Raw genomic sequence first — 12970 nt, 5'->3', positions numbered from 1 at the left:
ATAACACTCGTGGTTATAACATCCAATTCAAAGTTAGGGTGTTTTTCTTTTCTTTTTTCAACTTGTCGAACAATATACTTCTGACACCTCCCTTTTTCTCTTCCCAACCATTATATTGAGATCGATTAGTGTTTTTTATTATTATACTTTTAGAAAGATATGTTGTGTTTATTAAAATCGTTTTTTTCAGCACGTTAGATTTTTGCATAAATTTATAAGCCCCCCTCCCATTTAACCCCCCCCCCCCCCCTCCCGATAAATAAGCCCTCTCCCTAAAACCCATTTTGACAAATAAGAACAGATCTCTTTAGATAGTGCTGAGGTTTTGGAAAAGCTCAAAATTGTTTTTTTTTTCTCAATGATTTCTTCCTAAAAAATTAAACAGAATTAAAATCATATAAAAACCAATAAAGGTATAGTAATAAAAATAAGAAGAAACTGTCCAGCAATGTTTTTCTTTATAGTTCTAAAACCAGCTAAATATTAAACTTAAGCGCAAACTTGTTTCTAAGATTTATTACACCGTAATATCTTTGGAAGAACGCATAAAAATAAATTAAAATTAAATGAATGAATGAATGAATGATTGATTGATTGATTGATTGATTGATTGATTGATTGAATAAAATGCTATTATGCGACTACTTTAGAGTATATTAAAGTCGAAATTAGAAAAAGAACATGCAAATTTTAATACTATTCATTCAAGTGACATATGGGAAATATGTCATATAACTTTCATTAGGCTATTAGAAACTTCAAACGTTCGAATTTATTCTATTTTATTCTAATTAAAGTAATTGGATTTTCAGCTGACAGAAAATGTGCTGACTACAATGGCGCGTGGCCTTGCGGTTACGGAGTTCGCTTCGCAATCACAAGGTCCGTGGTTCAGTACACAGCGCGGGCATGTTTAGCAAGTGCCTTTATCACAGCTACGGGTCAACCCATTCCATGTGAGGGAAATTGGGTAGGTTTCCAACACCGAAGTGGCTATCATGTATAAATATTCGGAATAATAATAATAATTACTGCAGCACTTATTTCTTAAACCTATTGCTATCATTCTGTTCCTTTAATGACATACTAAAACTGTGAAAATCTTACCTATTAAAAATATGGAGAAATCCTGGTATTCTTAGGGTTAATAATCCAAAGAAGTATAGTTATCTGTTAAGATTATAAAATTAAATTATAACAACAAACGTGTACAAGCAGTAAAAGCATATCATAAGAAAAAATGGGGAAATACAGTAGTAAGATATTAAACGTAGTTAAAGACTTAAACTTAGCACAAAGACTGCCACTATTTGTGCATTTATGCCTCCGACATTTCATACGTGGCTACTAGTGGAGCTTAACCAACCACCACACAACCTGAAATCTAATAATACTTAGAATAATCCATTAATACAATTTGTAAGCTGACAAATATTATACAAAATAAACATAACCATTTATTGACACTGCCACTGGCAATACAAAGCGCTACCAACTACACTTCCTACAAACTAATGGAGAGTAACCAACCATTTTAATCTGAACTTTATCACTATCGTAACGTACAATTCAAGCGGTAAAACCAAGGGATAATATTTATTTGTTTTTATATTTTACCATTTTTTTGTCCATCAGCATTTTCGAACCGAACGGATGCATTAAAAAGTTGAGCGAGTTCACCTAAACTAAGGTCCATTTAAGGTCATCAGCAGTGACTTAACTTTTCTCTTAAATAACTTAAGCAGGTAGTCATAACAAAATCTATTTTTAGTTATTATTACATTGGTACATTGGTTTTGAAAAATTGTCTAGAATTTATAATCGACAATTTAACGCAAAACGTCGCTTCGACGTTTAGATTTTACCCCTGAAACTTAAGTATCACTAATAACTGAGATTACAAGCACTCGGAAATACGCTCTTGTGAGTGGTGCAGACGATAGGTCAGTTTCCATTGTTCAAATTATCGATATTCCAAAGTGGAAAATCTCCTCCCTCCCTTCCTAACGAAATGATGTTTAACACTTTTTGATTAATGAATAATCTAATAAAATAGGTTGATCTAAATTTGTATAAGCCAGTTTCCTGCCTTGCATAATCTAAGGAAAAATATCTTCATATACTCACAGTGAGAGAAACGACCAAACCTTGTTTTGTGACAATGCAAAGTGTGGTAATTATTTGGACAAATGGTTTTTTTTACCAAAGCTTAACCCCTTAACATTTTACAGACCCCCTTTCCTCGTTCCTTATAGGGAAATACAATTATGGTCTCATCGGGCCCCTTTGAGACCCGATTTTGATGCATTTGCCAATATATTATGCACACAATTGTAGTTGGCCCTTTGTCTTTTGCGACAGCACAGTATTGACAATTAGAATCAAAACGTGTGTGTGTGATCGTTAAAAAGGATTAAAAAACAAAATGGAATGTAATTTGTTTTAATAAAAAAATTATAAATCACCCAGGAGGAGAGCAAATACATTTGCAGAAGACACAAAAGGATTTACGCTACCAGGAGGAGGTTAAATTTGTAGAAGATGCAAGTGGACTGTTAGCAAGGTTAGAAATGTGAATTAAACTTTTTGCAAGTAGATATTTTTTTATTTATTTACTTTTCTACTTACTTTGTTTTCATATAAAATGACAAAGTAAAAATAATGCACCTACTTTATAGTGTTAAAATATTTTTGCTATGTTTTTAAACTTCGAAGTACAGTTTATAAATAATTCCTAATTCTAACGAAGCAAATTGATCTTGACTATCCCCTAAAAGCCACCAGACGAGCGACCCCTTTACTTTTTTCATAAATAGCATAGATAGCTTTAAAAGCACTATTTGTAGGACTCGAATTGGCAACGTAGCAAGGACGAAATGCTGACATGCCGTTTATTGGCCATAACTATTAATTACGCAGCTTTCAGCTGTCAAAATAGAGGTTTCAAGAAAAAGAAATTAAATTCTTCATTATGCAGTGCTTCAGTTGACCATGCTGAAAATTGGTCGCAAAAAGATTATCCAAATAAAACTTTTTGTTCTGATTGCGGAATATTTGGAGTTAAAATTGCATATTTTTAACAAAAATAAAATGAAAATATAATGAAATAATATGTATGATTGTAGGCAGAAAAGCAATCAATTTGAACACGCTCAATGATTAAAGAACTTATGAACGAGTATAAATACTTTTCTAATAACTCGTTTTTACTAAATAGCAAATAGCCTGCAAGCACGGTGAAACTTTAATACAAGCAACTTTTCTAGCTCAATCATTTCTATGAAATTTTAGACCCAAGGATATATCCATATGTCGATGGAATAAGTTATTGAAATGCTGGTTGACCCGCACTAACATTTAACCTTTGAAATATGATGAAAAAACTTCATGGTAAGTTCATGCTTTTTATTTATATATTGGTATTTAACCTAATTAAATTTAGTTAATACTTAATAATATTTTATGACTTGTTTTAACCCCGGCTGTTGAGTACAAACAGGAGAAGTTTGACCGTCAAAACCTTCCTAATAACACTAATCAGGTTGGACGTCGAAAGGTTGAAACTGTGTTTGCTAAATGTTACAATTTTTCCTTTATTTTGTAACATATAAATTATGATTCACATTCTTAATAATAAATATATTTGCCCAAATTTTATCATAGATCATTTTAACATAGATCATTAAAAAGATGCTAATATTTATATATCCCTTCCTAGCTAGTTATGTAATATTTATATACAATAATTTCTAACGAAAAGTCAAAGCCAGTCATTATATCATTAAAGTGTGTATTTTATTCTCAATCTATTTCATTTGTGCTCTTTTTTATATAAATAGTTAGCTATACTTTGCAAATAAAGCCTTTATTAAATGCTCTTCCACGTTAATCCATGTCAAACTTGCAGATCCATATATAGCTAGCTAGCTATAGCTTACTAAAAAAAAAACTTCCTTTAAGTCTTTCTATAGCTAGCTGTAATTCTTATTTCTTCTTGTCAAAGTGCACTGATAATGATAGAATAGTGTTTCTTTTTAACCATTACTTTATTCCTCACAACACAAAATGTATGGCATATGTAGCTAGCTTGCAACAGGAAGCTAACCCCTAAAACTAACATCAAAAATATGTCCTCTCTTGCCTCTCTATAAAAGTCAGTAATTTAAGTTTTCTTCGATTCCAACATCTTACCCATGTCAATATACCACAAAGAGGGTTAGCAACACCATTTAAACGTGTTATTAAAAAGCAAAACGTCAGTTAAAGTAAAAAATTAGTTGAAGAAACATCAGGCAGGATTTTGCATTTCTGCCTCTTTTCGCAGCACTAACCAGAATAGTTGTGAAAAATTGACCATGAAAATTATTAGGGCCATCGAGAAATGAAAACAAGCCAAAAATTTGTCACTACAAAGCGCTTCGCTAGCGCCCAGACCTGCGCGGTATGAAACTCCGTAATAAATATTATTATCACCGAAAAAAATTCCATCCACGTTGCAATTTTTTTCAAAAATTTTTTGTTTCTTATGTTTCTGTATTTTAACGTCAATAAAAATTTTGATGCTGCAACAGACAGAGTGCAAGGGTCTGGTGTACTTTAAATCTGTTTATGTGATGATAATGGAAACGTAAAAAAGTAAAAAAAGGTTGTTCCATAAGCGTAATCTTTCCACAAAGCTTTCGTCAAGATTAAAAAATAAACCTGTTTCTCATTTAAATGTGCAAGCACTTGATCAGTTTTTATTACGTTATGGTAATGCCACCTCGCCTTTGCATGTTATTGCTGTCGCTAATAGTAGCAATAATTATCTTATGATAGGATATAACGAAGAAACATCACATTGCATACTTGGTTGATAAAAATTTAATGCAACAACTGGGAGTAGCAATCAGTCGTCAATACATGCAAGAATTTTGCGAAAATTTGCTAGAAAACCAAATTGACAAAGTGTCAGAAATTTTTGACACGGGCAGACGATATTACCATCCTGTATTGCAAGTTCTTCGTTTGTATCTGTTCAAATATGGCGTGCAAAACTTGAACCCAATGCAGCATATTAACGACCTATTAGAGAAATACAACTTTTACTTGTGCATGGTAACAGAAGATGAATTTCCCATCATTGAGAATGACACTCAAGGTAATTAACTACTGGCTGCTTAATTCGTTGTGTATGAATTGCAAAAATGACAGATCATCGCTTTCACGCTTAAATGGTATATAAACTAGATCTATATGAAAATTTTGAATAAGTTATGCAGCGTATGCCTTTTTATAATTTAATCTAAAAACAACAACAAATCTGATAAAGAATGTTTGTCAAATTGAATACATGGTGCGTCCATGATTAACATTAATTGCTACCTTTTAAATTAGATAAATGCTTTGCTTTGGATTTCGTGAACAATCCAAACATTCGGAGACGCGTTTACCGTGAAATATGTGACAAGGGAGCCACTGATTGGCAACTTCTTGGACACTTCTTGATCCCTTTTGAGAAAGGAGAGCTAATATACATTAACAATGAGAACATTGAAGTACGCGTGAACAAGATTTTGTTGGCGTGGGAAAAACTTTGGATAGAATTGCCGGAGAAAAAGACAAAGGCTTGGCAGATATTGTCTGGGGTCTTGAAATTATTAGAAATATCGATTGATGCATCAGAATTCACAGGTTGGAAATTTTTTCTTTTTTTATCATTCTCAATATTTATTTTTCCTGTTTTATTTGATCCACTCCCATTCCAGTATAATTTCGTAAGAATTCGTTTACTCAGAGATTGGAATTAAAAATAGAATTGCTGAGATTTATTTATGACTTCTTAGGTGATGTGTTCAAAGAAGAAGGGAACATGTACGTCCTTGGTTTTATATTATATTAATAAAACATTTTATCGATGCGTAAGGTAAGGTGGATCTCTTTCACGACGAAAATTTTATTCACGTTTAATGTAAAGTTGAAAAAGTTTAACTTTCGTTCGCCGCTCGAAAATCGACGAAATTTAGGCAGATAATTATTTGAGTGACTATAAATTAATTCAGATTCTATCTACAATGGTTACTGATGCTAATCAAAGTCAACCTCAACTATTAGAAGAAGATGATGACATAAATCAAATTGTAGAGAAACAGTTTAATAAGAAAGTGATAATGCAAGCTATACAAAAATTATAAAGTTTATCCACATAAAACTTGAGTCAAATGTTTTACCATAACGTATGAAGATCTCCAGTTGTCAAGTATTGTACAGTGACCGAAAGTTTTGATTTAGACTAATAGGCTTTGGAGTCTTTGTAACATTACGAGAACTTCAAAAGTACTAGATAACATTATGAAATGCATCCAAAATATTTGATTAGTGGACCAGGAATATTTTCTTGTCTTTGTCATTTATCTGCATCCAGAACCGACGTTTTTGATTTTTTGCCTTTTGTTTTCTTTCGTGTTTGTACGTATAGCAAAGTTATCTTTCATAAAGAAGAATTCAATTCAAGCATAGTATCTTAATAGCCGCCATATTGTTTGTTTGCATTAAATTTCCCGCCAATTTTCGTAAGTTTAAGTTTATTCGCCAATTTTAGCGATCTCCACATTAGAACGACTGTCGTGATATAACCTACAATCGTGAAACAAGAGCTTTTCATTATTTTTCTAACATGGCTGAAAAATATAAAAATAATCAATGTTATCTCATGTGTCGGGGAAATTTAAAACTTGCTGTCCTGTTTTGTTAAGTTTTGTCCCTGTCTTCACAACAACAACCTCTATATAAATTTCATTTTAAATTCTTTTTATCTCTTTTAGCAAAGTGGAGCAATATCACGGTACAGACAATCTCATCATTGCTTTCGATAGAATCATCAACAATATTAAGATTAAAGGGAAGTCAAATCAGGAACAAACTTTTCAGAAAATGACAGAAAACGTAGATTTTGCAATTAGGACCTTTGGAGATAAGATGTGGATCAAGATACACAAATCTATCCCGTATGAAGTCTTTGAAGTTTATTCAGCACATGATCAAAATTTAAACGTAGAAGCGACAAAAGGTTTGTTGGTCAATTTACTAATTACAGTTACTCCTGGTAACTCAAACATAACTCGGACTTTCATTATCTTAAACCAATTTCCTGAATCCTACTTTCTTGCAAAACAACTCCAGTTGACTTAAACACTCAAACATTCGAACATTCGACCCATTTTTCGTCTGGCACAGTTAAGGGATTTTGGTAATTGGAGTTAATTCTGCTTACGCTCTCTAAACACAAAGTAGACCATTCTATAATATACGCATTTCTAAGCTTCTTAATTTTACTTTTTAGATCGCCCACACAGACATACTTTTGCACATGGAGACAAGTTAATTAAGATATCCACTCATGCTGACAAGACCTTCCATACTCTCGTGCAACTGATTTTAAATGAAAAGGAACATGAGAGCTTTATAGAATATAAACCAAGTGGTGGGAAAGAACTTCGCCGACTTAATCTTCAAAATTGGCTTAAAGAATGCTCGCTATATATCTTAACTTATTTTAGCTGGGACGACGTTTCTTTCGTGGCCGAATCCTTCCAATTTCCTCCATATGTACCAGGAAATTACGTATCTGAGTTGGCGTTTTTATTCATGAATACTCTCATAGAAATACACAATGGAATTGTGAGCGTCATAACAGACTACAACACGATAGAGCATGTGACATTTTTAAAATACAATATGGACCTAATTCGCCAAATTGGTCCATTTGGAGAACATACAAAACGAATTCTTATACTGTATCCTAGCCCGGTCATTTTCATGAATATAAGATGTACTTATGCAGTTGAATTTCCTCATATTCAAAAGGAGTTTCGAGATGGCGAGAAAGATATCCAATGCTTATTGATTACTCACAAAAATCTAATTAGTGAAACTGATGTCCATTTTGTTAATATTGTTGCAACTCCAAACTATGTTGGTGTGGCGGATGACTAAATATGTGCAGATTGTTTTCTAATTGACAAAGACATCTTGGAAACAAAAGATGGACTAAAAAATTGGTTTCAAGCAGTTTTAAAGGAGTTTATCTCTCACAGCAGCAGTCCAAACGACACAGTAGAAAAATCTGTGTTTATGAAGTGCATTGCTCACATAACAGGTTTTCTTGCCACAAGAAAATCAATTCAATGTACAGTACCAACTTTGGATCAGAACACTACAAAACAAGTCCAGTCAGTGATGCTTAACATTGACCAACTACGTATACTACATCGCTCAGGTGCAAAGAAGAAAATCATTATTTCCAATTTTGGCGGTGGTAAAACGCAGCTGGGATTGTGTGAACTGGAATATCTTGCTACACATGCTGAGGAAAATACCAAAATTTTTTACATATGCTGGTCCTCAAGGGACTTGCTGGTGAATGATATTAAAAGATTTGTTGACGCCCTTACCATCAAAGATATTGTTAAAGTACACGTCATTGGTTTAATGGAGCTAGCTCAAGATCTTGAACTTTCTAATATAACTTCACTTTCTCAGGTTGTATCTCGCCTCTTTCAACGTCACAAGGACTGCATAGTGCATATAATTATTGACGAATATGATGGCGAACAACTTAGCCTAGAGATTGCTCAAGATTTTCATGTTATACATAGCAAACCTGAATTCAAGCACTGTCATATCATGTTGCTTCCCCATTCTCTAGGTAAATACCGCACGTTGGTGTCATCAACGTGCAGTATTTGTGGACGTCAAAGCCATAATAAATATCAATACCAAGCTACTGGTTTACCGAGATTCGTTTTGGATAAGTGCATGAGAACAACACAATGTAATTATAAGCTCATCAGTAAAATCGAAGCTATTATTTGCAGTAGTGTTGTGGAATATAGGCACCCAAAGCAGAACAAACAGCTGCCGCAATTTTTAAAATGGTTATCATCAACAGCTGTAGCAAAAACTGAAAAGGAATCTCACAACACAAATGAAGTTCGACCAGTCCCTGTGAGAGATACAACCGACCATTTAATATTTGAAGCTCCGGTTGATTTAGACACAGCAGTTGCAATTTCAAAGGAAATTCCCCTAGATAAAGATATAAAAACTGAAACACACTTTCGTTTACCAACTTTTGTTGGTATTGGTCATGGTATTTCAGGTAAGAAGCCGACCTATTACTATTTAGAAGACAACGAAATCTCTGATCATGAAGTAATATCTAGGCTAGCGATAACATTGGAGCATCGATTTCTTAGTGGTGATATTTCAAGATTGGTACTCTGTAACAGTTCTTACCATCAGTATATAATGCAGCATGTATTGGATCAACTTGGGATACGCTATTTCTCCTTTACAAAAGAATCAAATTGGTCACTGACAAACACCACTGATGACCACAAAGATGTTTTTCCTGGCAATCCTTACACATTGATCACTAATTGTGAAGGATGTCGGGGGAGAGAAGCAGACCAAGCTTTTGTCTGTATTGATCAAGACGATTGTGTTCAAAAACATATAACTCTGGAATGCATGACCAGAAGCACTGGGGAATTGTTTATAATTGGTCTTAAAAAGCCATTACTGAAAGATTCTCCGTCAAGTAAGGTTAAAGACTTGAGAAAGTTTTTTGAGCGATTGCGGTTGCGTTCTTCAACAGGAACACAATCTGATGAGCCAATTGAAAATTCAATTGGAGCTATTTTAACGCAGGTTATAGCTGAAAAGTTGCTTGATTCCTTTAAAATTCAAACGATTCAGTATTTTAATGCTGAGAAGCATCTTGTTGAAATTGAAGGTGACTGGAAGGTTAACATAAATTCGAATCGATATAGGCGATATATTATCAATCTGCAAGAAAATGGTGTTACTTTTACTGAAAATCAAGATAGCGCTAACAATTTAGATGTTTTTAAAATGTAAGTGTACTCTAAAGTCTAAAACTTTTAGAGTTATTCAGAAAAAAAACTGGTATTATTACTCTTGTTTGTTTTATAAGAATATGTGGCACTACTTTCGGTTTCAACGCAGTAAGTAGAGCAGTCGAAACAGATTTTAATCATGATTGTGCTTGAAATATATGTCGATTAATAATAATCTACAATAAACTGGTGTTATTCCATTCAGGTTGCAAATTGCTGAACCTGTGGACGAAGTAAAATGCTTTTATCGTGACTCCAATTCATGCTGGCTGTCATGGAAACCAAATGGATACAATTATGTAGTGCGCAGGAGAGATGCAAGCTCTGACTGGCGCGAAGTATTGCAAACAACTGCAGGAAGATGTTCAGTCACTAATCTTGTGAACGGAGGCAACTATCAATTTTCTGTCACAGCTTATAGCACTGTTGCGCCGTCTGATCCTGCTTATGTCAACTACATTCACAAGTAAGAAAAAATATATATGTCCAAAATTTTGTTTACACAAAAAAATCGAATGACTTTTGTGGGTTTGCAATAAAAAAAGGTATCAGGCTCCGAAAAATTCACAAATAACGTCAACAAAATCCGTCATACAAAATTTACGTCAGGCAAAACATTTATCACCCAAAGAAGGTTTCGTTACTCCGTCAATCTTTGATAAACCTTTTTTTACATTTCTTTTCAACCGCTTTCCTAGTAGATGATAAAACATCTCTTAAAATACCACAACTTGGATTGCTTATCGTTAGCTACATCCCTGTATTTGCTTTTGTCTTAGGGAAAGCAATTGCGTAGTTTCCCGTACTAATTTATCCGTTTCTATCGATAAACTTACTACTAAGAAATTCCGTCGCAATTACGCAAAAAAAAAGAGAATTTTTAACATTTTTTCTGTTAAATTATACTTTTTCAGTAAGAGACATAAAATAAGTTAAAGTTGGAATTTACATAGCTACCTATTATATGCAAATTAGCTAAGTTTGCAATAATTCTTTACGGTATCAGCTTCCGCTAATTTCTGTGTCGTGTTAGAGATTTTTTACTAATAACTTCAATAATTTTTTAAGACTAGCCCAGTGGCCCGTGGAAAAATCCTCGGCTTTGCCCGTCCTTTTTATACCGCATTGCGTGCGTCTCGCTACTTGCGGTATGGTATACGGGTATTATAATACAGATTTTTGACTCTCCCCCTCAATAAACCTTTGTCTTTACTCCCTCTGCCTGAGTTAACGTCATCTTTTGGAAAAAGTCGAGATACTTACACATATTTAACATCAAGAGAAATTAATTGACTTCACGTAAATGAAAAAACTTTCAAACAAAAAAAAAAAAATAGCAAAGCGGAAGAATTTTTACGCGCTACTGGTCACATTCAGTGTAAACACTTTTAATAAAATTTTGCTTAATTAGAAAAATCAGAGTTTTGAAATTGTGAAGGTTCACTTCAACCGTAGTGCCACCTCGCCCCTCCCCCACCCCCGTCAACCAGCGTAAAATTTAAAATTTAACCCAAAAGTTGTGATGGTCCAGTTGGCTGCACAAAAATTTTAAATGTATTTTTATTTCTTATTTAGAATAACATACAATGGCAAATCTACATTTGAAGGTGAATTTAAAATTTTATTAAGGTTTTATATTACAAAAAGGACATCAAACTGCCAGTACAAAATGATGGGTATGATAGATAAAATATATTTTGCCGTTAAATAAAAAAATTAATATGTACACATATAGCAGAAGCAATTGAAAGACGTGGACTGTTTTATCATCAAGCTTTGTTGGTTAAGTTTATATTTTAATTAATATAAAATTTTACATTAAATTATTATTCCCAGCCTTGATTTTTTGACAATTTTATCAGTTGTTCTATACTTTACGGCAAGTTTTATAGAAAAAAAAATAATAAAGTAAAAAAAAAATATTTGTTAAGGAAACTATCTGATGATTAAAATGTGAATAAAAACAGGATAGGAATCTGTGCATAGAAAACTCTTAACAAAGAAATGCTTCCACAAAACTTGCAATTGTTAAAATACAATTTAAATATATTTTACAGAAAATTTTGTTTACTAACAGGTATAAGACAATGAATGCGGTTAACGAATTCTTCTCTAATGCTTCGCTTCGTTTTTAAGGACTGCTAATGTCTTTTTGCAAAATCTCTTTAACGAAAGAATTTTCATCTGCTGATGAGATGATATGTAACTTAACTTTTTCAGAATTGGAAAAGTTGATTTTGGGTAGCACTATTGATGCAATCCGAGAAAAACTGTCTGCAGATCCAGACTTACTGTTTGCCACAAATCGCTCTGGTAAAACGCTACTTATGAGTTCCGTTATTCACAACAAACCCGCAATTATTAAAGAATTTTTGCAAGCAAGGCATTGCGATCCATGGACAGTCGACATTTTAGGAAAAAACGGATACCACCTCTCTGCGTCTGCTGGACACAGGAGATGTTTAGAGGCGCTTTGTGCACACGACGTTTCCAATATTAACCGCGGTGATGTGAACAGCGATACACCATTACATCTTGCTTCGAAGTTTGAGCACATTGGATGTGTTAAGGTGCTTCTACAATTTGGCTGTAGTACGAAGATTGAAAATAAAAACGGTTTGACAGCGTCTGATATGGGAAATGAAGAAATTCAACGTATTATTAACTGTCATTTATCATAAAATTCAGCACAATTTGAATGTGTCACATTTAAATAAAATTTCCGTAAACAACATTTTGCTGGCGTCAGCACTTTTTTGTCCCGTCATTACACATTCATGAATAGCCAGAACGCAAGTACGTCGAAATTTCGTGCAGATAATAATTTCTCTTTTAATTGACATATATTATTTACCGCTACTTGAATAAAAGAATCACCTACTTGTTCTCCCATTTTTTAACTTAAAAAGGATTAAATGTTTATTTTGTATTATATATTTGAATTTCCGCGCCCGAAGGCGTAGGAAATTCTTTAAAACCGTCGTTTTTTTCTTTCGGAGCATTTTTTGAGAAAAAATCGACCATGGGATTTCACGTTCCTCTGAGAGGAGGATAGTATTGGTATAACCGAC

At 33.4% G+C, this 12970-nt stretch overlaps 3 protein-coding genes across 3 annotated transcripts in view; 2 read left to right on the top strand and 1 right to left on the bottom strand.

Moving 5' to 3' along the window:
- LOC130649643 (G-protein-signaling modulator 2-like) overlaps positions 1 to 12970 on the bottom strand; it is a 49598-nt gene that overhangs the window by 17200 nt on the left and 19428 nt on the right. The gene's annotated exons all lie outside the window — the stretch shown is intronic.
- Positions 2398 to 8016, top strand: LOC130649640 (uncharacterized). Its single transcript, XM_057455970.1, has 7 exons — positions 2398 to 2563; positions 3292 to 3390; positions 4819 to 5140; positions 5377 to 5673; positions 5826 to 5853; positions 6804 to 7048; positions 7322 to 8016. The coding sequence occupies exons 2-7, from the start codon at positions 3388 to 3390 to the stop codon at positions 7972 to 7974; spliced, it is 1548 nt and encodes a 515-aa protein (XP_057311953.1). The 5' UTR covers positions 2398 to 2563; positions 3292 to 3387; the 3' UTR covers positions 7975 to 8016.
- Positions 7976 to 12876, top strand: LOC130649638 (uncharacterized). Its single transcript, XM_057455967.1, has 4 exons — positions 7976 to 9896; positions 10105 to 10365; positions 11475 to 11506; positions 12120 to 12876. The coding sequence occupies exons 1-4, from the start codon at positions 8113 to 8115 to the stop codon at positions 12578 to 12580; spliced, it is 2538 nt and encodes an 845-aa protein (XP_057311950.1). The 5' UTR covers positions 7976 to 8112; the 3' UTR covers positions 12581 to 12876.

The sequence above is a fragment of the Hydractinia symbiolongicarpus genome, chromosome 7 (assembly GCF_029227915.1).
Source record: "Hydractinia symbiolongicarpus strain clone_291-10 chromosome 7, HSymV2.1, whole genome shotgun sequence".
In the NCBI taxonomy this organism is placed as follows: Eukaryota; Metazoa; Cnidaria; class Hydrozoa; order Anthoathecata; family Hydractiniidae; genus Hydractinia; species Hydractinia symbiolongicarpus.
The sequence above is the reverse complement of the archived record's forward strand: the minus strand, read 5'-3'. Positions and strand labels throughout refer to the sequence as shown.